This window comes from Oryctolagus cuniculus, chromosome 1 (assembly GCF_051225735.1).
Source record: "Oryctolagus cuniculus isolate XC-2025 breed Fujian yellow rabbit chromosome 1, ASM5122573v1, whole genome shotgun sequence".
Classification (NCBI taxonomy): Eukaryota; Metazoa; Chordata; class Mammalia; order Lagomorpha; family Leporidae; genus Oryctolagus; species Oryctolagus cuniculus.
The window spans coordinates 232,385,047-232,409,769 of record NC_142867.1 but is presented as its reverse complement, the minus strand read 5'-3'; the positions used below and the strand labels follow the sequence as shown (position 1 = coordinate 232,409,769).

At 52.4% G+C, this 24,723-nt stretch overlaps 2 protein-coding genes and 1 non-coding gene across 12 annotated transcripts in view; 1 reads left to right on the top strand and 2 right to left on the bottom strand.

Moving 5' to 3' along the window:
* The window catches only part of NUP188 (nucleoporin 188), a 52,510-nt gene extending 31,280 nt beyond the window's left edge, over window positions 1-21,230 (bottom strand). For 5 of the 10 annotated variants that reach the window (XR_016225798.1, XR_016225802.1, XR_016225804.1 and 2 more), the window contains exons 1-8: window positions 21,078-21,230; window positions 13,945-13,999; window positions 11,699-11,772; window positions 8,394-8,478; window positions 7,834-7,914; window positions 4,540-4,584; window positions 3,322-3,414; window positions 3,076-3,195 (exon numbers count right to left, since the gene is read on the bottom strand). Coding sequence is in view for 7 of the 10 variants with exons in the window: in XM_089320935.1 (XP_089177061.1) it covers window positions 3,076-3,195; window positions 3,322-3,414; window positions 4,540-4,584; window positions 7,834-7,914; window positions 8,394-8,478; window positions 11,699-11,772; window positions 13,945-13,999; window positions 21,078-21,109 (585 nt within the window). In the remaining 3 variants the exon portion in view is untranslated. The remainder of the gene's footprint in view (window positions 1-3,075; window positions 3,196-3,321; window positions 3,415-4,539; window positions 4,585-7,833; window positions 7,915-8,393; window positions 8,479-11,698; window positions 11,773-13,944; window positions 14,000-21,077) is intronic. The other 5 variants (XM_051838506.3, XM_051838508.3, XM_070057642.2 and 2 more) reach the window with 3 other exon arrangements.
* Window positions 15,865-15,971, bottom strand: LOC127488587 (U6 spliceosomal RNA). Its single transcript, XR_007916337.3, has one exon. It is a non-coding gene; the product is annotated as a U6 spliceosomal RNA (small nuclear RNA).
* DOLK (dolichol kinase) lies at window positions 21,188-23,251 on the top strand. The gene has a single exon (XM_002723876.6). The coding sequence runs from the start codon at window positions 21,492-21,494 to the stop codon at window positions 23,106-23,108; it is 1,617 nt and encodes a 538-aa protein (XP_002723922.3). The 5' UTR covers window positions 21,188-21,491; the 3' UTR covers window positions 23,109-23,251.
* The last annotated feature ends 1,472 nt before the right edge of the window (window positions 23,252-24,723 follow it).

Below are 24,723 nucleotides of genomic sequence, written 5' to 3'. Positions count from 1 at the left end.
GTCCAGGGCTTCTCCACTTTCAGTCCAGCTCCCTGACGATGGCCTGGCAAAAGCAGCGGAAGACAGCCCAAGTACTTGGGCCCCAGTCACTCATTTAGGAGACCTGGATGAAGTTCCTAGGCTGGCCTGGCCCAGCTCTGACAAAACACTGCGGCCACCGGGAAAATGAAATAGCAGATGGCAGATCTTTCTCTCTAACTCTAACTTTGAAATAAATACACAAATCTTTAAAACATTTTTTTAATCAGAAACTTCTTTTGGTAAAAAGTATGAATGAGAGGCCGGCATGTGGCATAGCGGATAAAGCAGCCAGCTGTGATGTGGCATCCTATATGGGCGCAGGTTTGAGTCCCGACTGCTCCACTTCCAATCCTTCTCCCTGCTAACGGTCTGGGAAAGCAACGGAAGATGGCCCAAGTGCTTGGGTGCTTGCACCCATGCGGGAGACTTGAAAGAAGCTCCTGGCTTCAGCCTGGCCCAGCTCTGGCTGTTGTGGCCATCTGGGGAGTGAGCCAGCAGAGGGAAGCTGTCTGTGTCTCTCCCTCTTTCTCTCTCTGTAACTCTTTCAAATAAATAAAATAAATTATTACGGAAAAAAAAAAGCATAATGTAGAGATAGCACTTTTTTCTAGATGGCTACCCCATGGTGTTTCCTCACCGATTTGAATGCTACCACTAATTTCCTACTGGTTTTTCGATCCACAGCTACATTTTCTATTATGCTCTATTCAAGTCTATTCCTTAAATTACTACAGCTTTATTACTTTGTAAGGTTAATTTTCCTTTTTCAATATTTTCATATTTTTATTTTTTTCAGAGCTGTATTAAATTTCTAAGTTTAATACAAACAGCCTGGGCAGTGTTGGGACACAGCAGGTAAGCCCACTGCCTGCAATGCTGACATCAAATATTAGCGCACTGGTTTGAGTCCTGTGTCGCTTCCTGTCTATTCCCTGCTGACATGCCCAGGAAGGCAGCAGAAGTACCCGGCCCCTCCCACCGCGTGGGAGATGCAGACGGAATGCCAGGCTCCTGGCTGCAGCTTGGCCCAGACGCAACTGTCACAGCCATTTGGAGAGAGAACCAAAGACAGACGATCCCTTCCCCTGCTTCTCCCCTCTCTCTGTCACTCTGCCTTTCAGATAAATAAAATAAATCTTTGGGAAAAAAAACAAGCATACAGAAATTGGCATTTTCGAGGCTCTGGGAGTCTCTGAACCCAGCAGTGTGGTGTGTCTTTCCTTCGGTCATGTCTTCCTGTACACCCTTTAAAGCACTGTGAAGTTCTAGTCACTTCAGATGCTGGACTGCAGTAAGTTAATTCCTGGGAAACGTATGCTTTTGTTGCTATTTTCTGCTGGATGGCAAACTTTCTGGGGAGACATTAACAATGTATATACCACATCAGAAATGGGCTCCTTCCTTCTACCAAATATTGTAAATAGCTTCTGTGTGCTGACTGGTGTGTTTTAATAAGAATGTATTACTTTCCCAACAAAAAAGATCTTATTATTATCTAAAAATGCAAACTGGTTTAGGGCTTAGGATGAAATAACCAGCCTAATTTCACACAGTTCATACAACGTGATCATGGGGCCGGCACTGACGCACAGTGGGCTAAGCCACTGCTTGGGTAGCCTACATCCACATGAAAGCGCAGGTTCAAGTGCCAGCCACTTTGCTTCCAACCCAGCTTCCTGCTAACGTGCCTGGCAAGCGGACCAAAGCTCAAGTACTGGAGTTCCTACCACCCACAAGGGAGACCCCGATGAAGTTCCAGGCTCCTGACCTCAGCCCAGCACAGCCCTAGCTGCTGTGGCCACTTGGTGCACGAATAAGCAGATGGAAAACTGATCTTTCTCTCTCCCTCTCTTTCTGCCTTCCAAATAAATAAACAAACATTTCTAAATAAACGGAAAGTGATCATAAAAAGATGAAACCTTTGGGTTTAGATAAGTTCCATTAACCGTTAAGAGAAAATATTTTGGGGGCCGGCGATGTGCCATAGCAGGTAAAGTTGCCTTCTGCAGTGCCGGCATCCCATATGGGCGCCGTTTCGAGACCCGGCTGCTCCACTTCCGATCCAGCTCTCTGCTGTGGCCTGGGAAAGCAGAAGATGGCCCAAGTGCTTGGGCCCCTGCACCTGCGTGGGAGACCTGGAAGAAGCTCCTGGCTTCAGATAAGCACAGCTCTGGCTGTTGTGGCCAATAGGGGAGTGAACCAGCAGATGGATGATCTCTCTCTCTCTGCCTCTCCTTCCCTCTCTGTGAAACTGTGACTTTCAAGTAACAAAAAATAAATAAATAAATCTTTAACAACACTGTGCACTTACTCCTCATGTAGGATCTCTGTCCTTAATGTGCTGTACATTGAGACTTATGCTATAACGAGTACTCAAACAGTATATTTCACTTTGTGTTTCTATGGGGGTGCAAACTGTTGACAGCTTTACTTAATGTATACTAAACTGATCTTCTGTTTAAAAAAAAAAAAAGAAGAAGAAATTATCAATTCCCAGCTTGACTCTCACTGGGATTAAACATGACAATAGGTCTGATCTGATTTCATCATCATTTTAAAAATCATCTATTATTTTTTACTTTATGTTTCTGTGTGGGAGCAAACTGTTGAAATCTTCACTTAATGTATGCTAAACTGATCTTCTGTATATAAAGAGAATTGAAAATGAATCTTGATGTGAATGGAAGGGGAGAGGGAGTGGGAGAGGGGAGGGTTGCGGGTAGGAGGGACGTTATGGGGGGGAAGCCATTGTAATCCATAAACTGTACTTTGGAAATTTATATTCATTAAATAAAAGTTAAAAAAAAAAAACCAACAGCAACAAAAAGAACTGAAAATCTTTTGGTAAGGAAACAAATACAGTAACTGATAAAGTCAAGGAAAAAGGCCCTGAAGCAGTAGCATTACCTGAAGCCATCAGTTTTGATCTATATGACATAAACTGAAATCTGCATCTATCTTCAGTGAATGAGTGAATAAATAACTGAACATGGAGCTCTAAGAGGAAACGCGTGCAACTCTGCTACAGCGCCAGACAGCACAGTCACCACATACCATGAGGGTCCCATGGGTCTCCCATGTTGGGGCTTCAGTCTGATAAAGCTCTTCAAACTGCTGTCTGTACTTTGAAACTAGCTCCTTCTCCAACTTATCAACACAGTCTGCATATTCAACCTTTTAAAAAATCAAAATAATTCATTTAAAAGGGAAAATATTCAAATGAATAGGGATAATATAAAATTACTTTCAATGGTTGAATGATACTGGGTGAAAGGAACCAAAAGGATTAAAGGAGCTTACCCTATATGGGTGCCGCTCATCTTGGAAATAAGTCAGAAGGTGCAGGACACAGCGTAGAATACAGGTTCTTTCTTCATAGTAATAATCTGCAATCTGGGAAGAACCCAAAGACTAGAACCAGTTATTCACCTTTGCACAGAGATACTCAATTTTAGATCTACTGCTAATCAGAACACTTACCTGAAAATGCAAAAGTCTGATTTGAATAAAATATAATAAATTAGGCAAAAGAAGCAAAAGGTCTTCAAAATCCACATGTAAGTTATGCAAGTATTACCTCAGAATAAAATCAAGTTTCCAAAAAGGTTTTCTACCACGATTCCTCAGAACATTCAAGAAACACACAATGCTATAAAATGACAGGCCAAGGACATGAAAACACATACAAAAACATCACTGATCTATGTCCCACTGTTCAACTAACGTGTCCGTCCTAATGTCTCTAACTAACGTGTCTGTCCTAATGTCTCTAACTAACGCGCTTAATTCTCACTAAATGAGGAGGAAACCACATCAGAACTGAGTCAAATTTCACTTCAAAGCAAGATCCTAAGTGTGAAGGTTGCTAGAGGGAGGATGGGAAATACAGGAATACAGAAAAACCAATTAAGCCTGTTGGATCTCCACACTCATGGGCCAGTTTTCACCACCAGGAGCTGAAGCCCCCCTGGGGAAGCCCCTCCGCTGGTCCAGTGAACAAAGCAGCCGGCTTCCCAGCGAGCGCGTGAGCTCCTCCACAAGGCACTCGGTGCTGGCCAGCAGAAGAGTCAAAAGCCAGCAAAGCTCGAGAGAACAAGGTCGGCCGGCGCCGCAGCTCACTAGGCTAATCCTCCGCCTTGCGGCACCGGCACACTGGGTTCTAGTCCCGGTCGGGGCGCCGGATTCTGTCCCGGTTGCCCCTCTTCCAGGCCAGCTCTCTGCTGTGGCCCGGGAGTGCAGTGGAGGATGGCCCAAGTGCTTGGGCCCTGCACCCCATGGGAGACCAGGAGAAGCACCTGGCTCCTGCCTTCGGATCAGCGCGGTGCGCCAGCCACGGCGACCATTGGAGGGTGAACCAACGGCAAAGGAAGACCTTTCTCTCTGTCTCTCTCTCTCTCACTGTCCACTCTGCCTGTCAAAAAAATAAATAACAAAAAAAAAAAAAAAAGAGAGAGAGAACCAGGTCACGAAGTCGTCACCAATTTGACAGCACAGAATTAAAATGGGGACTGCACTGACCTTCAGGATCAAGGCCTGGCTCTGTCTCTCATCCTGCAGGACCACCTGAAGGAAACAGAACAGTTAAGAAGTCACCCTGCAAGTCAAAGCTCCGGTAGCAAAGGAAAAGTTGGAAACTCTGCCTCATCCTTCAGGGTTATGATGGCCTGGAGTGGGCATTTAGCCTGGTGGTGAGTTGCCCTTGTTGGGGCTGGCACCACGGCGTAGCGGGTAAAGCCACTGCCTGCAGTGCCAGCATCCCATCTGGGCGTCGGTTCAAGTCCCGGCTGCTCCACTTCCGATCCAGCTCTCAGCTGTGGCCTGGGGAAGCAGTGGAAGATGGCCTGAGTCGTTGGGCCCTGCACCCAAGAGGGAGAAGCAGAAGAAGCTCCTGGCTCCTGGCTTCGGATCAGCCCAGCTCCAGCCCTTGAGGCCAACTGGGGAGTGAGCCAGCGGATGGAAGACCTCTCTCTCTCTCTCTCTCTCTCTCTCTCTCTCTCTAAGCCTCTTCTTCTGTTTTTAAATAAATCAATAAATTAAAAAAAAAAAAAAAAAAAGAGTGTCTGGGTTTGATTCCTGGTTTCAACTCCTTATTTTAGCTTCCTGCTAAAGCAGACCCTGAGAGGCAGTGCTAGTGCTTAACTGGGTTCCTCCCACCTACACGGCAACCTGGATCTAATTCCTCCCCCCACTCTCACCAGAGCCTGGCCCAGCCAAGCCCCAGCTGGGGAACAAATCAGTTGATAGGACCTTTGTCTCTCTGTGCCTCTCAAGTGAAAAATAAAAATTAGGGGCTGGTGTCGTGGCACAGTAATTTAAGCCACCACTTGCCACGTCAGCATCATCTCTATCAGAGTGCCTAGTTCAAGTCCCAGCTATTCCGCTTGCAATCCAGCTTCCTGCTTACGCACCTGGGAGTACAGCGGAAGGTGGCTCAAGTACTTGGGCTCCTGCCATCCATGCGGGACACCAGGATGGAGTTCTTAGCTCCTGGCATCAGACCTAACTGTTGTGGCCATTTGGGGAATGAATCAGCAAATGGAAGATCTCTCTGTCCCTCATCCTTTCAATACACAAATAAGTCTTTTCTGAAAAATTAAAAATCCAAGGGCCAGTGCTGTGGCATAGCAGGTTAAGCTGCCGGCATCCCATATGGGCACTAGTTTGGTTCCCAGCTGCTCCACTTCCAATCCAGCTCTCTGCTAACGCACCTGGGAAAGCAGCGAAAGATGGTCCAAGTGCTTGGGCCCCTGCACCCACATGGGAGATCCAGAAGAAGCTCCTGGCTTCAGCCTGGCCCAACTCCACCGAATGCAGCCATTTGGGGAGTGAACCAGCGAATGGAATATCAATCTCTCTAACTCTGCCTTTCAAATAAAATAAATGTCTTTTTTAAAAAAAATACTAAAAATCTAATAAAATTTCTTTAAAGTTGTAACAGCCTGATTCTGTAAATATTTTGCTTAAATGCACCCAAAACTGGGCTCCAAAGCACAGTGCCTCTCTTATCTCAGGTTCTTCGTATATAAAATGCAGGTCTGGGAACCGGTACTGTGGTGTAGTGGATAAAGCCACTGCTTGCTGCTCCACTTCCAATCCAGCTTCCTGTTAATGCACCTGGGAAAGCAGTGGAGGACGGCCCAGGTGCTTCAGCCCCTGTACCCACGTGGGAGTCCCAGAAGCTCCTGGCTCTAGCTTTGGATCAGGCCAGCCCCGACTGTTGTAGCCATTTGCAGAGTGAACCAGCAGATGGAAGATATTTCTGTCCTCTCCCTCTCTCTAACTCTACCTTTCAAAATAAATAAACAAATCTTTAAAAAAAAAAAAAAAAAGTGGGCCTGGGTAGAATGGCCATTTTCCCAAATCATTTTCTTCATGTTTTCAAAGATTTGTTTATTTGAAAGGCAGAGTGAGAGAGACAGAAAGGGATCTTCTATCTGCTGGTCCACTCCCCAGATGGCCACAATGGTCAGGTCTGTGCCAGGCCAAAGCCAAGAGCCAGGGAATTTTCCAGATGGGGGCTGGCACTGTGGAGCAGTGGGTTAAGCTGCCCTCTGCAGCGCCAGCGTCCCATGTGGGCATCAGTTCGTATCCCAGGTGCTCTACTTCCCATCCAGTTCCCTGCTGAGTGCCTGGGAAGTGGCAGAGGATGGCCCAAACACGTGGGTCCCTGCTCCACGTGGGCTATCCAGATGAAGCTCCTGGCCCAGCCTTGGTTGCTGCGGCCATCTGGGAAGCGGACCAGCAGATGGAAGATCACCCTCCCCTTCTCTGTCTCTCCCTCTCTCACTGTAACTCTTTCAAATAAATTAAAAAAAAAAAAAAAAAAAAAAAGGTTCCCTTATGGCTGGCAGGAACCCAGATACTTAGGTCATTTTCTACTGCCCTCCTAGATACATTAGCAGGAAACTGGATCAGAAGTGGAGTAGCTGGGACTCGAATCCACACTACAATATGGGATGCCAGTATCGTAAGCCGTGGCTTCACCCACAGAACAACGCTGGTCCCCCAAATCCTTTTCAGAATCTCTGACATCCTGAGGTGGACATTTAGCCCACTGGTGGAAACGCATGTGTTCCCACATTAACATGCTTAGTTTTGTTTTGAAGTTTATTTTAGAGTCAGAGTTACAAAGAGAGATCTCCCATCCACTGGTTTATTCCTCAAATGGACGCAATGGCCAGAGTTGGGCCAGATTAAAGCTGGAGCCAGCGCCAGGAGCCAGGGGCCAGGGGCCATGCGGGTGCAGCAGCCCAAGTGCTTGGGCACCTGTTGCTGCTACTCCCAGGCCATGAACAAGGAGCTGCACTGGAAGTGGAGCAGTCAGCCAGGATGCCGGCATTGCAGGCCGCGGCTTAACCCACTACTCCAACCCACCCTCCAAGCAGTGTCAACCAGTGTGCCGAATGCCCACTCTTCCATTTCCACTTTTCACAGAAGCACTAGCACGTGTTCTTGCTTCACTCACTACTCCACAGTGCCGGCCCCTGCTCCACTTCCTCCCAGCTCTCTGCTGTGGCCTGGGGATGCAGCAGAGGATGCCCAGGTCTGTGGGCCCCTGCACCCACACAGGAGACCCAGAAGCTCCTGGCTCCTGGCTTCAGACTGGCTCAGCTCTGGCTGTTGTGGCCATTTGGGGAGTGAACCAGCCAATAGAAGACCTTTCTCTGTCTCCCTCTCACTGTCGTAACTCTACCTTTCAAATAAATAAAATCTTAAAAAAAAAAAAAAACCTGTGCCAAAACCCTATACTATCCAAAACCAACAAGGACAAAAGATACAGGCGGCCGAGAGGAGCTGGACGCAGCTACAAACCTTCAGTGAGTCCCGCGTGCCCCTGTAATCCTCTTGGAGGTAACAGTGGAGTAACTGCACGCTCTGTTCTTCATCAAGACCCTGAAATGCAGACTTGTAAGTGGAGAGCAGCGCAGCTACTAAGACTCAAAGCATCCAACCACGTGTTCTCCACAAGCACAGATCCTGAATCAACAAAAATCCTTCCAGAGCTTGCACACAACACAGCAATTTCAATCCAAACAGGAAGAAGAGCCAGTAAACTGACACACAATTTCCATGACAAAGCTACAGGCAACAACTGCGCTAACTGGCTAAGCTCATCAGCTCAGGAACAGGCATTACCTGGGCTTCTAAAAAAGAAAATGCTACATATTTAAATAAAAACGTACTCGACTTAAAGATCATTACTTCGCTTTGTACCTGTTAGGAGAGCTGCCAATTTGAGTATTTCTAAGACCAATATGTTCAATGTAACCCCCCAAACTGTAATAGACTGAATTTCCAATAAAAATCACTAACAATAGCACACGCACATTCACTGCCGGTAACACATTAAAGCAGGGCGAGTTTTCACTTACCAAAAACTTGCTGATTCTTAACCCCAGCTCCTTCAGTGGTGAAGCTACATCTTTATTAGCTTTTACTTTCTCAGCTGAACTTGAACTATAAAAAGAACAGTGGATCATGCTTTCAATCTCAACAACTCTAGGGTTTATGATAAAAGTATGTAAAGATTTTTACAAGATTTTTTTTCTGTTCTTTAGGTATCTACAAAATATATACGCATACATTCACCTCTACACACTTTATAAACAGAGCTGGTTATGCCTAGGTAATAAAAATATACCATGTGTCTTAGGAAACACAGTAATAACAATATTATTTGTAGATTCATTAGGTTACATTACTTATTCTGAACCTTATAGCTATCCTGGAAAGTAAATATTACTATAGTCATTTACAAATAAAATTAACACAACACAAATAATTTACCAAATACCCTACAGCTATTAAGAAGTGAGAGGCCCGGTTGCCCCTCTTCCAGGCCAGCCCTCTGCTGTGGCCAGGGAGTGCAGTGGAGGATGGCCCAGGTGCTTGGGCCCTGCACCCCATGGGAGACCAGGAAAAGCACCTGGCTCCTGGCTCCTGCCATCGGATCAGCGCGGTGCGCTGGCCGCAACACGCCGGCCGCAGTGGCCATTGGAGGGTGAACCAACGGCAAAGGAAGACCTTTCTCTGTCTCTCTCTCTCACTGTCTACTCTGCCTGTCAAAAAAAAAAAGAAGTGAGAGGCCAGCATGGTGGCACAGCAGATTAAGCCACTGCCCACATCCCATGAGCGCACCCCAGCTGCTCCACTTCTGATCTGGCTCCCTGCTAATGTGCCTGAAAAGGCAGCAGAAGATGGCTCAAGTATCTGGGCTCCTGCCACCCATGTGGGAGGACCCAGATGGAGTTCCAGGCTCTTGGCTTTAGCCTGGCCCAGTCCCAGCCATGGACGATATCTTTCAGTCTCTCCCTCCTCCTTCCTCCCCCCTCTCCTTCCCCCTCCCTCTCTCTCTCAACTCCACCTTTCAAATAAATAAATAAATCCTGGCCGCCGCCGTGGCTCAAGAAGCTAATCCTCCGCCTGCGGCACCGGCACCCCAGGTTCTAGTCCCGGTTGCTCCTCTTCCAGTCCAGCTCTCTGCTGTGACCCGGGGAAGGCAGTGGAGGATGGCCCACGTGCTTGGGCCCTGCACCCGCATGGGAGACCAGGAGAAGCACCTGGCTCCTGCCTTCGGATTGGCGCAGTGCGCTGGCCGTAGAGGCCATTTTGGGGGTGAACCAATGGAAAAGGAAGACCTTTCTCTCTGTCTCTCTTTCTCACTGTCTAACTCTGCCTGTCAAAAAAAAAAAAAGAAAAAAAAAAAAAAAAAGAAAAAAAATAAATAAATAAATCTCTAAAAAAAAGGCAACCTGAAAGCTGGAATGAAGTATAAAATACATAATAAACTTGAGTCTAGACTAATAGAAATGATGAGTGAATAAATGGAGGAATTGTAACTCACATACACAGATACCACCCCCTTCAGGAGGTGCAGTATAATTCTACCACCACCTGCACCGAGAAGGCTGCGCTTACTGACTCACTGCTAAAGAACAGGGTAAGGTAAGGGGAAAAACAACCCTACAGAGGAGAAACGTGGCAAACGCTACTTTACCCAACTGCCCACGTTCCCATCAGCAGAGATCTCAGGAGGGTGACACACGCCTTCTAGTAAGAACGGCACCTCATCTCTCTGTTCTCCCCAAAATCCACAACTCCAGTCTACTGACGAGGAACACGTCAGGCAGCTCCACACTGAGAGCATACTATGACATACTATGACATGCTCAACCAGTCCTCCTGAGAACCACTCAAGGTCATGAAAACCAAGGAAAGACTAAAGCGTCGCCACAGCTGAGAGGAAAGGAAGGATGGGGTCTAGCCAGTGTCTGCGACACAGGTTCGAGTCCTGGCTGCTCTGCTTCCACTCCAGCTCCAGCTAATGGCCTGGGAAAGCAGTGGAAGTACTTGGGCCCCTGCCACCCACGTGGGAGACAGATGAAGCTCCTGGCTTTCACCTGACCCAACGCTAGCTGTTACAGCCATCTGAGGAGTGAACAGTGAATGCAAGTTCCGTCTCTCCCGGTCTCTGCAGCTCTTTCTAAGTAAATCTTTTTAAAACAACAATAAAAAGGAGGGTGGTGAGCTCACTTCGGATGCTTGCATCCCATATCGGAGTGCCTAGTTCAAGCTTCGGTGCCTCTATTTCGGATCCAGATTCCTATTAATATGCCTAGGAAGTCAGTGGTTGATGGTCCAACTGCTTGGATTCTTCCATCCACCTGGGAGACCCAAATGGAGTTCCTGACCCCTGACTTGGGCCTGGCCCAGTGCAGCAGTTCTGGGCATTTGGGGAGTAAATGAATGGATGGAATCTCTCTCTCTCTCGCTCTTGCTTTGCTTTCCAAATAACTCTTAGAAAAAAAAAAGGGGGGCGGGGGGCAGTGCTGTGGCATAGCAGGTAAAGCCTGCACCTGCAGTGCCAGCATCCTGTATGGGTGCCGGTTCGAGTCCTGGCTGCTCCACTTCCCATCCAGCTCTCTGCTGTGGCCTGGGAAAGCAGTAGAAGATGGCCCAAGTGCTTGGGCCCCTGCACCCGAGAGGGAGACCTGGAAGAAGCTCCTGGCTCCTGGCTTCAGATCAGCACAGCTCCAGCCATTGCAGCCAACTGGGGAGTGAACCATCGGATGGAAGACCTCTCGCTCTCTGCCTCTCCTCTCTCTGTGTAACTCTTTCAAATAAATAAATAAATAAATCTTAAAAAAAAAAAAAAAAGGTAAATGACCCTAGCCCTACAAGTGCATTATTTTAATTCCCTTAGCAAACAATCTGTGTATTCATCTACCACAGTCTCTATGATCTGCAGCAAACAGACAAACAGAAAAGGAATGAGGGGGGCTGGCACGGCAGCACAGCGGGTCAGCTGCTGCTTCCAGTGATGGTGGCGTCCCACCACGACAGCACCACGTCCTAGCTGCTCTGCTTCCGATCCAGATTCCTACTGATCCACCTGGGAAGGCAATGAAAATAACCCAGGTGCTTGGGCCTTGTCACCCATGTGGGGGACCCAGATGGAGTTCCTGTGAATGGAATGTATTTCAAGAAGAAATTTCCCTTTCTTTCAATAGACCAAAAAAAAAAAAGCGCACTGCTCTTTCCCACTGGTGATTAGATTGCATTCTGACGCCTGCACCCACTCCTAGCTCCGCAACAGCACAAAGGCACCTGAGGATGGATGCACCGCCGCCAGCCTTCCCAGGGGAATTACTCCAAGCCGACACTGAGACCGCCTTACCTGGGAGGTCTGTAGTAAGAAAGCCCTGCTAACAACCGCTGCCAATGTTTATTCAGTTCTGCCTCTATCTGATTCTGGAAAAGAAAAAGGCAATTATACAAATGCAGTTTTAATCAGACACCAGGATACGACTCTTAACTCCTTTTAATATGTGTTTTTCCCACAGCTGGAATCATTTTGAATCTAGAATTCGTTCCTTAACATTGTAGCATAATAATTTAACCTTATAAAAACCTTGATAAACATACTTTTTTCTTTTAAGATTTATTTACTTATTTGAAAGTCAGAGTTAGAGAGATTCAGAGGCAGAGAGAAAGAGGTCTTCCATTCGCTGGTTCACTCCCAAAATAGCAGACACAGCCTGGGTTTAAGACAGGCCAAAGCCAGGAGCTGCATCTGGGTCTCCCAAGTGTGTGCAGGGGCCCAAGGACTTGGGCCACCTTCCACTGCTTTCCCAGGCGCATCAGCAGGGAGCTGAATTGGAAGTGGAGCAGCTGGGACTCAAACCAGTGCCCATAGGGGATGCTGGTGCTGCAGGCAGCAGCCCAACGTGCTGTGCCACAGGGTCGGCCCCGGTAAACATACTGTCCGGTCGTTGCATGCTATCTTATCAAGTGACTAGATCAAAATTTATTTACCATTCCTTTCATGTTAGATACACTTATAGTGACTATAATTCTTTATTAAACAATTTTGTGATGGTGAAGAGCTTTGCACACAAAACTATTTTCAGGTTGTTTTTTTTTTTTAAAGATCTATTTATTTATTAAAAAGTCAAGAGTTGCACAGAGAGGGAAAGAGAGGCAGAGAGAGAGAGGTCTTCCATCTGCTGGTTCACTCCCAAATTGGCTGCAAATGGCCAGAGCTGCACCAATCCGAAGCCAGGAGCCAGGAGCTTCTTCCTGGTTTCCCACACAGGTGCAGGGGCCCAAGGACTTGGGCCATCTTCTACTGCTTTCCCTGGCCATAGCAGAGAGCTGGATTGAAAGTGGGGCAGCCGGGACTCGGTGCCCATATGGGATGCTGGCACTGCAGGCGGTGGCTTTACCCACTATACCACAGCATCAGTCCCCAGTTGTTTCTTAAAATACATTTTCATAATTGGAATCATCAGATAAAGGAATATCAAAAAATGTTAAAGGGGCAGGCATTGAAGCATAGTGGGTTAAGTAACCTTTGGGACACATGCACCCTGCATCAGAGTGCCAACTGACTCCCAGCTCCTCTACCTCTGCCTCTTGGAAGGCAACAGATGATGGCTCAAGTGCTTGGGCCCTGCCACCCATGTGGGACACCTGGATGAAGTTCCAGGCTTCCGGCTTTGCCATGATCTAGGCCCAGCCGTTGTGGACAACTGAGGAGTATATCAGTGGATGGAAGATCTCTCTCTCTCTCTCCTTCACTTTGCCTCCAAATGAAAATAACTTTTTTTTTTTTAAAGTAGGCTCTAAAATGGATATAATATTCATTTTGTTAATTTTAATAACAATAATAGTAATCGAAGGTAATATTTTTTAAAATATTTATTTATCTGCTTAAAAGTCACAGAGACAGAGAGGGAAGAACAGAGAGAGAGAGAATCTTTCATCTACAGGATCATTTCCCAAATGGCCACAACAGCCAGTGCTGGACCAGGCCAAAACCAGGAGCCAGGGGCGTCATCCTGTTTCCACATGTGGGTGGCAGGTGCTCGAGCACATGGGCCATCAACCGCTGCCTTCTCAGGCACATTAGCAGGAAGCTGGACAGAGTGGAAGAGCCAGGACTTGAACCAGCACTCTGGTGGCTTAACATCTGAGCCACAGTGCCAGTCCCTGGATGTAATCTTAACACTTATCCTTAGGACACCCAAGGACAAACAGGAAGCACTGTTCTTCACTGATTATTTGTTTGCAAACGTTCTACAAACCACCGCCGCTAAGAGCTAGAGGAGGCTGATGAACGGGAAGGAAAGGTGCGCAGAGAAAGACCGGAGTCTCAGCCTGAGGGGAGACAGGTATCTGTACCCCTGCTCGCAGCAGCCAACACTCAGTGCTGCTGAGACACCTTTGTCAAAGGGAGATTCAGAACACGTCAGCAGCCGGGCTACGGGACAGGTTCCCATGCCTGCGGAGAGCAGGGACTGCGTAACACACAGTTTCAGAAGTAAAAATACGTTTCACTCCCTACTTCAAAGACAAGGAAGGTAGTTTTGTGCTGTTCACTACACAAAGAATCCACAGAAACCACAAGAACATTACCCTTACCAGTTCTCTGAGAGCTGACCTTCCAAGCAGGATTGTCCACAGCTCTCTACTGCTCCTGAAAAATGAGAGAAACACGGGTAATTGTGCTTTCAGATTATATACGAACCTGACTACACCACCTCACAGCTATTTCATCACCATGGTGTAGTAGGTTAAGCCTTTTTTTTTTTTTTGACAGAGTGGACAGTGAGAGAGAGAGACAGAGAGAAAGGTCTTCCTTTGCCGTTGGTTCACCCTCCAATGGCCGCCACAGCCAGCGCGCTGTGGCCGGCGCACCACGCTGATCCGATGGCAGGAGCCAGGTGCTTCTCCTGGTCTCCCATGGGGTGCAGGGCCCAAGCACTTGGGCCATCCTCCACTGCACTCCCTGGCCACAGCAGAGAGCTGGCCTGGAAGAGGGGCAACCGGGACAGAATCCGGCGCCCCGACCGGGACTAGAACCCGGTGTGCCAGCGCCGCAAGGCGGAGGATTAGCCTAGTGAGCCGCGGCGCCGGCCTAGGTTAAGCCTATTAAGCCTATGCCTTCAGCATGGGCATCCCATAGGGGCACCAATTTGAATCCTGACTACTCCACTTCTGATCCAGCTCTCTGCTATGCCCTGGGAAAGCAGTAGAAGAAGGCCTAAGTCCTTGGGCCCCAGTGCCCCCACGGGAGCTCCAGAAGAAGCTCCTGGCTTCAGATCAGCACAGCTCAGGTCATCGCAGCACCTCTCTCTCTCTCTCTAGCTCTCTGCCTCTACCTCTCTGTAACTCTGCCTTTCAAATAATGTTTAAAAACAAACAAAAAATACATCGTTTAGAGTCCCTGCCACCACTGAGTCACCACATATACTTCCCACCATGTACTTTGCCCAGGTCTTTCTCTCACTCATGACTCTGGAATTGCACTAAACGTATTTTTAGGCTTTTTTAAGCCTAGAACTAACTCTCAAAATATAACCATTAAGAAATTATTTCGGAGCCAGCACTGTGGTGCAGTGGGTTAAAACATGCCCTGCAGAGCACCAGTTCAAGTCCTGGCTACTCCACTTGTGATCCAGCTCCCTGCTAACGCACCTGAGAAAGCAGCAGAGGACACAAGCACTTGGACCCTTGGACCCACGTGGGAGACCCGGATGAAGCTCCTGACTTCAGTCTGGCCCAGCCCTGGTCCTTGCGGCCATCTGGGGAGTGAACCCGTGGATGGAAGGCTTCCCTCTCTCTGCCTCTCACTCTCTGTAACTCTTTCAAATAAATACTTAAGTCTTTTTTTTTTAAAAAAAAAAAAACTATCTCAAGGGGCCAGTGTTGTGGCACAGCTGGTTAAGCTGCTGCCTGTGACCCTGGCATCCCCTAAGAGCACTGGCTGGAAAGTGAACCAGCAGATGGAAGATAACTCTCCCTCTCCCTCTCTCCCTCCATTAACTCTGCCTTTCAAATAAACAAATCTTTTAAAAAATTATCTCAAAAATGAGTTATTAGAAAAAGGAGAAAGATTATACTTTGTAAGATCTCAAATCAGTTTCTAGAATAGTAACCTAAAATAGTTAACACTGCTTAGATGTCTATCTGCAAGAGAAAAAAATGAAAAGTTTTCTAATAAAATATACCAAACATTGAGCAAGAAGAATGCAAGGTATGGTAATTACGTGGATAAACTGGAAAACATATCCCCATTAACTCCGGGCTCCAGATCAGTGCAGCTCCGGCCGCTGTGGCCATCTGGGGAGTGAACCAGCGGATGGAAGACCTCTCTCTCTCTCTGCCTCTCCTCTCTGTGTAATTCTTTCAAATAAATAAATAAATCTAAAAAAAAAAAAAGACTATAACACAAAGCATGAAGTCTGTAAAAACTATCTTTCAGGATTTTCCCATCAAAGAGGATTAAAGACAACTAAACATCACAAATCTTTTTTCCAAGGAGTAATGCTTTAAAAAAAAAAAAATATGGAACGCTTCACGAATCTGTGTGTCATCCTTGCACTGGGGCCATGCTAATCTTCTCTGTATCATTCCAATTTTAGTACATGTGCCGCCGAAGCGAGCACGGGTTAATGCTAAGAAAAAAATTTGAGGGCTGGCACTATGGCATAGCGGGTAAAGTCGCAGCCTGCAGTGCCGGCATCCCATATGGGCACCGGTTCAAATCCCAGCTGTTCCACTCCTGATCCAGCTCTCTGCTATGGCCTGGGAAAATAGAAGATGGCCCAAGTCCTTGGGCCCCTGGACCTGCGTGGGAGACCAGGAGGAAGCTCCTGGCTCCTGGCTTCAGACTGGCGCAGCTCCAGCCACTGCAGCCAATTGGGAAGTGAACCTGGGATGGAAGACCTTTCTCTCTCTCTGCCTTTCCTCTATGTAACTCTGGCTTTCAAATAAATAAATAAATCTTTAAAAGAAAATGATGTTTCTTGGAAGAAAAAAAAAATCTGATTTATTTATTTTAAAGGCAGAGTTGCAGAGAGAGAGGTTCACACCACAGATGGCCACAACAGCCAGGGCTAGGCCAGGCAGAAGCCAGGAGCCAAAAGCTTCATCCAGCTCTCTCACGCAGGTGACAGGGCTCAAACACTTGGGCTCCACTCTGCTGCTTTTCTCAGGCCATTAGCAGGGCACTGACTTGCAAGCAGAGCAGCCAGGACATGAACCAGTGCTAGTGCTGCAAGCGGCGACCTTAGCCAGAATGCCAGAATGCGGGCTCCCTTTTTTTTTTTTTTTTGACAGAGTGGACAGTGAGAGAGAGAGACAGAGAGAAAGGTCTTCCTTTGCCGTTGGTTCACCCTCCAATGGCCGCCGCGGCCAGCACGCTGAGGCCGGCGCACCACGCTGATCCGAAGGCAGGAGCCAGGTGCTTCTCCTGGTCTCCCATGGGGTGCAGGGCCCAAGCACTTGGGCCATCCTCCACTGCACTCCCGGGCCACAGCAGAGAGCTGGCCTGGAAGAGGGGCAACCGGGACAGAATCCAGCACCCCGACCAGGACTAGAACCCGGTGTGCCGGCGCCGCAAGGCGGAGGATTAGCCTAGTGAGCCGCGGCGCCGGCATGGGCTCCCATTTTTGACGACAGGAAGAGCCAATGTTTGCTGCACTGCATTAGGTCCTGTGCTCCTCAGCTTAGCACCTCGTCTTACTGAATTGTCAGCTTACTTCTGAGCAGATACTGTCATTATCCTCATTATCTCATCAGGAAACCGAGGTTCCAGAGTGCCTTGCTTCCTAAAGTCACAAATATAACTTGTAACGGAGCCAGCGTTGGAATCCAGGTTTGCATGACCTCAGAGCTTAGCCATTACATTGCCATCTGCCTCACGCCACACCCAAAAATTCATCCTGGAGGCAGGCAGAGCTCACCGTGACACGGTGGCAGGCACAGGACAAGCCTGAGGAAAACATGCTGGATGAATGAACACCAAAGGAAGGCATCTGTCCCTTTCAGCCCTCGATCTAACTGGAACATGATAAACAGGAAAAAATAAGGAATGTGGGGAAGGCCGAGATGAGGCAGAATAAAAGAGAAAATGGTAGTTTATCAGGAAGGAAATATTTCTGGGAATAAGCATTACTGGTTTTTTTTTTTTTAAGATTTATTTTATTTATTTGGCTGGCGCCACGGCTCACTAGGCTAATTCTCCGCCTTGCGGCGCCGGCACACCGGGTTCTAGTCCCGGTCGGGGCGCTGGATTCTGTCCCGGTTGCCCCTCTTCCAGGCCAGCTCTCTGCTGTGGCCCGGGAGTGCAGTGGAGGATGGCCCAAGTGCTTGGGCCCTGCACCCCATGGGAGACCAGGAGGAGCACCTGGCTTCTGGCTTCGGATCAGCACGGTGCGCCGGCCTCAGCGTGCTGGCCGCGGCGGCCATTGGAGGGTGAACCAACGGCAAAGGAAGACGTTTCTCTCTGTCTCTCTCTCTCTCTCTCACTGTCCACTCTGCCTGTCAAAAAATAAATTAAAAAAAAAAAAGATTTATTTTATTTATTTGAAAGAGAGTTATAGAGAGAAGTAGAGAGACAGGGAGGTCTTCCATCTGCTGATTCACTCCCCAGATGGCTACAACGGCCGGAGCTGCGCTGATCAGAAGCCAGGAGCTTCTTCTGGGTCTCCCACGCAGGTGCAGGGGCCCAAGGACTTGGGCCATCTTCCACTGCCTTCCCAGGCCACAGCAGAGAGCTGGATCGGAAGAGGAGCAGGCGGGACCAGAACCAGCACCCATATGGGATGCCGGCACTTCAGGTCAGTGCGTTAACCTGCTGAGCCACAGCGACGGCCCCACATTACTGGTTCTTTAATGGCTTAGAAATAATGAGAATACAAATAGGTCTCAGACCTCCCCGATGTTCGTAAGCTCAGGGTTGGGAACGACAAAGAACATGAAGTCCACGCCACGCAGACTCCTCAGAAAGCAAGCACCGAGGCTGGGATGCTAACAGCGCTTCTAGAGGAATGGAGCCACGGAGGAGAGACGGCGCTCTGATCGACCGAGGGAGGAGAGGCCTCACCTCAAACTGGGACCTGAAGCTTTGACCAGCCGATTCTCAAGACGCAAGACACGAGTGGAACCCGTGATGGTCATCTGAATTCCCAGAGAAACATCTTCTCTACGGATTTTCAAGGAAGTACTTCTATGTGCTGCAGTATCTCTGATTCACTTGCATAGTAAATTTTTTTTTTTTTTTGACAGGCAGAGTGGACAGTGAGAGAGAGAGACAGAGAGAAAGGTCTTCCTTTGCCGTTGGTTCACCCTCCAATGGCTGCCGTGGCCGGCGCACCGCGCTGATCCGATGGCAGGAGCCAGGTGCTTCTCCTGGTCTCCCATGGGGTGCAGGGCTCAAGCACCTGGGCCATCCTCCACTGCACTCCCTGGCCACAGCAGAGAGCTGGCCTGGAAGAGGGGCAACCGGGACAGAATCCAGAGCCCTGACCGGGACTAGAACCTGGTGTGCTGGCGCCGCAAGGCGGAGGATTAGCCTAGTGAGCCGCGGCGCTGGCCTGCAGAGTAAATTTGAGCTAGGTATGAGAAAAAAACTAAAGCGCAGACATTAAATAACTAGCCTAAAATACAAAATTTTAAATGCATTGACTTCCGGTCCAACATTCCAGCAGACAAGGAACTCTGTTTCTAAAACACATACAGTTGGGGCCGGTGCTGTGGCGCAGATTAAAGCCCTGGCCTGCAGTGCCAGCATCCCATGTGGGCAACGATTCGAGTCCCGGCCGCTCCACTTCCGATCCAGCTCCCTGCTGTGGCCTGGGAAAGCAGTGGAGGATGGCCCAAGTCCTTGGGCCCCTGCACCCGCGTGGGAGACCCGGAAGCAGCTCCTGGCTCTGCATCAGTTCAGCTCTGGCCGTTGTGGCCATTTGGGGAGCGAGCCGCTCGATGGAAGACCTCTCTCTTTCTGGTTCTACATCTCTCTGTAACTCTAGCTTTCAAATAAATAAAATTAATACAAAAAAATTAAAACACAGAACACATGCAGTTCTTGGACACAGGAAGTTCTCTTCCTTGAGAGGCATCTGGACGGATCCTTTGAACTACCAGGAAGCCGTACTCGTTGCACGGTGAGTCCCGCGGTCCAAGGCTGACACGGCCACCCCGCTGTGGCGAGGCTGATTCACAGGGACGACGAACACAAGCAGCGGCTGGGGCCGGGTCCGGGCCCGGGTTCCGACGCTGCGAGAGCGCCCCAGCCTATCAGAGCGTCTGCCGAGTTCTCACTCCACTTCCTGCGAAGCGCGTGAGGCGCAGGTGCCTGGGCGCCTGCCCCCGGGGGAGACTCTGCCTCGCGGCCTCACCGGGCTGTCCAGGCATCTGATCAACCTGGGGCTGTCTCTGCCAGGCCAGGGCGGCTCTTGTGTGTAAACAAAGTTTAGCAGCAAAAGCTCTTCAAACTCCAGTTCGTTCGTTCTTTCTTAGCACACCCACACCTCGCCGACTTCCACCTGGAGAACCCAAGGGACCTGAGGCTACACTCGGGCAAGCCCCACCGGAGCGCCAACCACGTCCTGCCTACTCCCCCTGCTGCCGCACCTGCACCTGCGAGGCGGGAGGCAGCGCCAGGGCCGAGCCCAAGCCCCTGCCACCTCAGCCTGGCTCGGCCCTGGGAGGGCGCTCTCGCCCTCTCCCCAGCAGTTTCAGATAAAACACACGCACAAGGCAGCTAAAATGCCAATATGCAAACTTTCTCGGAGGCCACGGACAACGCTCCCCAAACTGAGCTGCGAGGCATCCCTGCGCGTGGGGCAGGCGCCAGTTCATCCCACACACGCCCCGCCCTTCCCACGAACACGCGCTTCCCGGCGGCCTTCCGAGCAAGCAGGGGCTCCGAAACCGGGCGACAGGCACCCGCGGCTCAGTCCTCACTCTCCCCGAGGCTGGGCCCGGGATGCAGGTCGCCCGCTGCCACAGGCCCAGGACAGTCCCGGGGTGGGCGACGCGCCGTCCCCAAGGCAGAGCGGAGGAGCGCGCCGGCCCAGCTCCCCCGGCCACGAGACGGGCGCCGGGCCCGCGGTGCGAGGCGGGAGAGGCCCGTGCCAGGCCCCTCTGGATGTGCAGGGAGCCCGAAAATGGCGGGGAGAGCCCTGCGGGTCCCGGGAACCAGCCAAGAGCCAGGGCCGCTCCAAGCTGTCGCGCGGGAGGCGGCTGCGGAGGTCCGGCCGCCTCGGCCTGGAAGCCCGCCCGGATCTCCGCGCCGGACGCGCGCCGGCCAGAACTGCGTCTCTCTCTCTAAGAGTCGCCCTGCGAGCTCCTGGAGGGTCTGGGCTCGTCCCCTCACGCACTCCAGGCGCGGGACAGGGCGAGCAGACCCGGCGGACCGCAACTCGGGGCGCTGCGGCTCGGGCTCCGCCTGGGTCCTCCCGCCACCGCGACGCGCCCCGAGCGAGGAGACGAGGGTGGGGCGCCCGGGGCCGCGCCGAGAGGGCAAGAGGGAAAGGGGCCCCGGCGAGGAGACGCGGAGGAGCCGGCCTCCCCGGACAAGTCCCCTCAGAGCCCCGCGCGCGGGGACCGTTTGGACTTAACCGCTCCCCGTCTCGGCTTCCGCCCACCCAGCAGAGGCTCGCCCCGCCACCGCCGCCCCATCCCGTCCCCGACTCCCGCCCCGCTTCCCGTCCGGCTTCCACCCAGCGCCTCGCAGCCGCCCTCGCCGCCTCGGCCCCGCTCCGCACCTCACACTCTGCCCGCCGGCGGCCGCCGCCATCTTCGCGCGCGCGCGCCTTGACCCCGCCCCCAGACGCCGCGCCCACGTGACCCGGCACCGCCTGACCGGGGCGCGGGGGCGGGGCTTCCGTCACGTGATGGACGGGCTGGGTCAAGATGGCGCCACGCGGGGAGATAAGGCGTCCGCGGCGCGCGCCGAGAGGACTGTGAGGGCGGCGGAGGCGCGGAGACGGCCTCGCCGCAGGGAGCGAGCGGCCGCGCGCCAGCTCTCCAGTGGGCCGTAGTGGCGCCCCCGGGTCGAAGCTGGAGAAGCCTTCCGGCTGGGCGGGAGCTGCCGCCCTCTGCCTGGCGGGGCGGCGGGGCCCCGAGTCCAGAGGCGTCCCCGGTGACCGCGGCTTCCTCGGAGCCCCGGGTCTGCAGTCATGACCCGAGAGGGCCCTCCCCGGGCCGCGGAGGCCGTGGCGCCGCTGAGCGGGTCGGTGCTGGCCGAGGCGGCCGTGGTGTTCGCGGTGGTGCTGAGCGTCCACGCGGCCGTGTGGGACCGGTACTCGTGGTGCGCCGTGGCGCTGGCGGTGCAGGCCTTCTACGTGCAGTATAAGTGGGACCGGCTGCTGCAGCAGGGCAACGCGGTCTTCCAGTTCCGCGTGGCGGCCAACAGCGGCCTGCTGCCCGCCTCGGTGGTCATGCCGCTGTTCGGGCTGGTGGTCAAGCAGCGCTGCCAGGCGGCCGAGAACCCGCACTTCGAGCGCTTCGGCGTCGTGGTGGCAGCCACCGGCATGGCGGTGGCCCTCTTCTCCTCCGTGCTGGCGCTGGGCATCACGCGCCCGGTGCCCACCAACACGTGCGCCATCTCGGGCCTGGCGGGCGGCGTCATCCTGTACGTCATGCGGCACTCGCTGAGCGTGGGCGAGGTGATCGAGGTTCTGGAAGTCCTGCTCATCTTCGTGTACCTGAACATGATCCTGCTGTACCTGCTGCCCCGCTGCTTCACCCCCGGGGAGGCGCTGCTGGTGCTGGGGGGCTTCAGCTTCCTGCTCAACCAGCTCATCAAGCGCTCGCTGACCGTGGTGGAGACGCAGGGGGACCCGGTGGACTGCTTCCTGCTCGTGGTGGTGGTGGGCATGGTGCTGCTGGGGGTCTTCTTCAGCACCCTCTTCGTCTTCATGGACTCGGGCACCTGGGCCTCGTCCATCTTCTTCCACCTCATGACCTGCGTGCTGGGCCTCGGCGTGGTCCTGCCCTGGCTGCACTGGCTCACCCGCAGGAACCCCCTGCTCTGGCTCCTGCAGTTCCTCTTCCAAACCGACACCCGCGTCTACCTCCTTGCCTACTGGTCGCTGCTGGCTGCCTTGGCCTGCCTGGTGGTGCTGTACCAGAACGCCAAGCGGGCCGCTTCCGAGTGCAAGAAGCACCAGGCCCCCACCATCGCGCGGAAGTATTTCCACTTCCTCGTGGTGGCCACCTACATCCCCGGCATCATCTTCGACCGGCCGCTGCTCTACGTGGCCGCCACCGTGTGCCTGGCGGTCTTCATCTTCCTGGAGTACGTGCGCTACTTCCGCATCAAGCCCCTGGGCCACCCGCTGCGCAGCCTGCTGGCGCTCTTCCTGGACGAGCGGGACAGCGGCCCGCTCATCCTCACGCACATCTACCTGCTCCTGGGCATGTCCCTTCCCATTTGGCTGGTCCCCAGGCCCTGCGCCCAGAAGGGCAGCCTGGGAGGAGCCAGGGCCTTGGTCCCCTATGCCGGCGTCCTGGCTGTGGGCGTGGGCGACACCGTGGCCTCCATCTTCGGCAGCACCATGGGCGAGATCCGCTGGCCTGGAACCAAGAAGACGTTCGAGGGCACCATGACGTCCATCTTCGCACAGATCATCTCTGTGGCGCTCATCTTGGTCTTCGACAGCGGGGTGGACCTGAACTGCGGCTACGCCTGGATCCTGGGCTCCATCAGCACCGTGTCCCTGCTCGAAGCGTACACCACGCAGATAGACAATCTCCTGCTGCCTCTCTACCTCCTGATACTGCTGATGGCCTAGCGGGGGCCACGGGCGCGGGGGGCGAGGGCCCCCAGGCAGCCAGCCAGCCGCTCGGCGTGGAGAGCCGAAAGAGCAGGGAGCAGGTTGGGTTTTCAGTTGATTCAGATTTAAAATTAAAAAAAAAAAAAAAAAAAAAAAAAAAACAAGCCAAGCACTCCTGGTTTTAGTTTTGCTGCCGTTTAAGGAGAAACAGGGGCTTAAAGGGTAGTACAGCCCGAGGACGTGAGTGGCCCCGCACGCCCCGTCTCGCCGTGGAGTGGACACTCGCGGCGGGCGCGCCTGCTGGCTCGCGTCAGACTCCCGTGAGCTGCACGGCTTTCCCGAGTGACCACGAGTGAGTTGCTTGACCGCTCTGAGCCTCGGCTTTCCTGTGTGCAAGAGGGGGTTAACGACAGCCGCCCCCCCCCAGGTGTGGCGAGGTGTCCGGCGGGGGCCCTCCCGGGATGAGCAGTCTGTGAGGGACAGTGCCATCGTCGCCCAAGAGCAGTCCTCACACGAGCCAGGAGCCAGGCGAGACAAGGGGCCTGTGGGCTGTGCTCGGAAGCCAGAGGGGCCTTTGCTCTCCTGGCTTCCCTGGGAGGTAGGGGAGGACAGAGCACGGGTGCGGGTGGCTTCTCCCCTTAGGGTGGGAGGAGGTGCGGAGAGGCTGCAGGGAGACACCCTGGCTCAGCCAGCGCCACGCCACCCATGCTGCCTGGCTGAGCAGCGCCGGCTCCTCGCCAAGGGGTCCCCCGCACCCTCCAGGCCTGTGCACACCGCGGCTCCCCCAGGCAGAGCGAGCAGGGGCTGGGGGCTGGGGGGCGTTTCCTGCGAGGTCAGAAAGCCTCCACTAGGGGGTGCCTGCCTGGCCCTGCTGGGGCTGCCCCAGTTCTGCCAGGCTGCGGACCACCTGCGCCAGGGGCTCAGCCCCTGCAACCATGAGCGCTTCCCAGCCTTGGGAGGAAGGCACAGCAGGAGTCCTGGGACTCGCTCGTGTCAGCCATCCTGGCAGGAAAACCACACGGCCCACCGAGCCAGCAGCCGGGGGCAGAGCTCCGAGAGCCGACCTCTGCCTGGGAGTCACCACGGCCTTTCCCTCAGAGACATCTGTGGGCTCAGTGCAGACTTAACAAACCGGTCCCTTCTCTCGGGCTCCCTTCTGCTGGCCAAAGGAGGTGGCCAGATGTTGGGAAAGAGCACAGCTTTGCCCCACAGCTGAGTGGCCTCACCTGTGCCTTGGTGGGGGGGGGATCCAGTCGGCGACTGCCCAGGGCTGCGGAGGGAGGCGGGGAAGGCAGTGAATGTGGCCTGGGCCCCTATGGAGGCAGCTCCTTGGGAGGCAGGGGCCAGTATCCTTTTGTTTGTTTTTGTTTTGTTAAAGACTTATTTATTTATTTATTTATTTGAAAGGCAGAGAGGCAGAGAGAGAGAGGTCTTCCATCCGATGGTTCACTCCCCAAATGGCCGCAGCAGCCAGAGCTGGGCCGGCCAGGAGCCAGGAGCTTCCGGGTCTCCCACGTGGGTGCAGGGGCCCATCTTCTACTGCTTTCCCAGGCCACAGCAGAGAACTGGATCGGAAGTGGAGCAGGTGGGGCTCAAACTGGCACCCTTAGGGGACCAGCATTGTCTTGTAAAG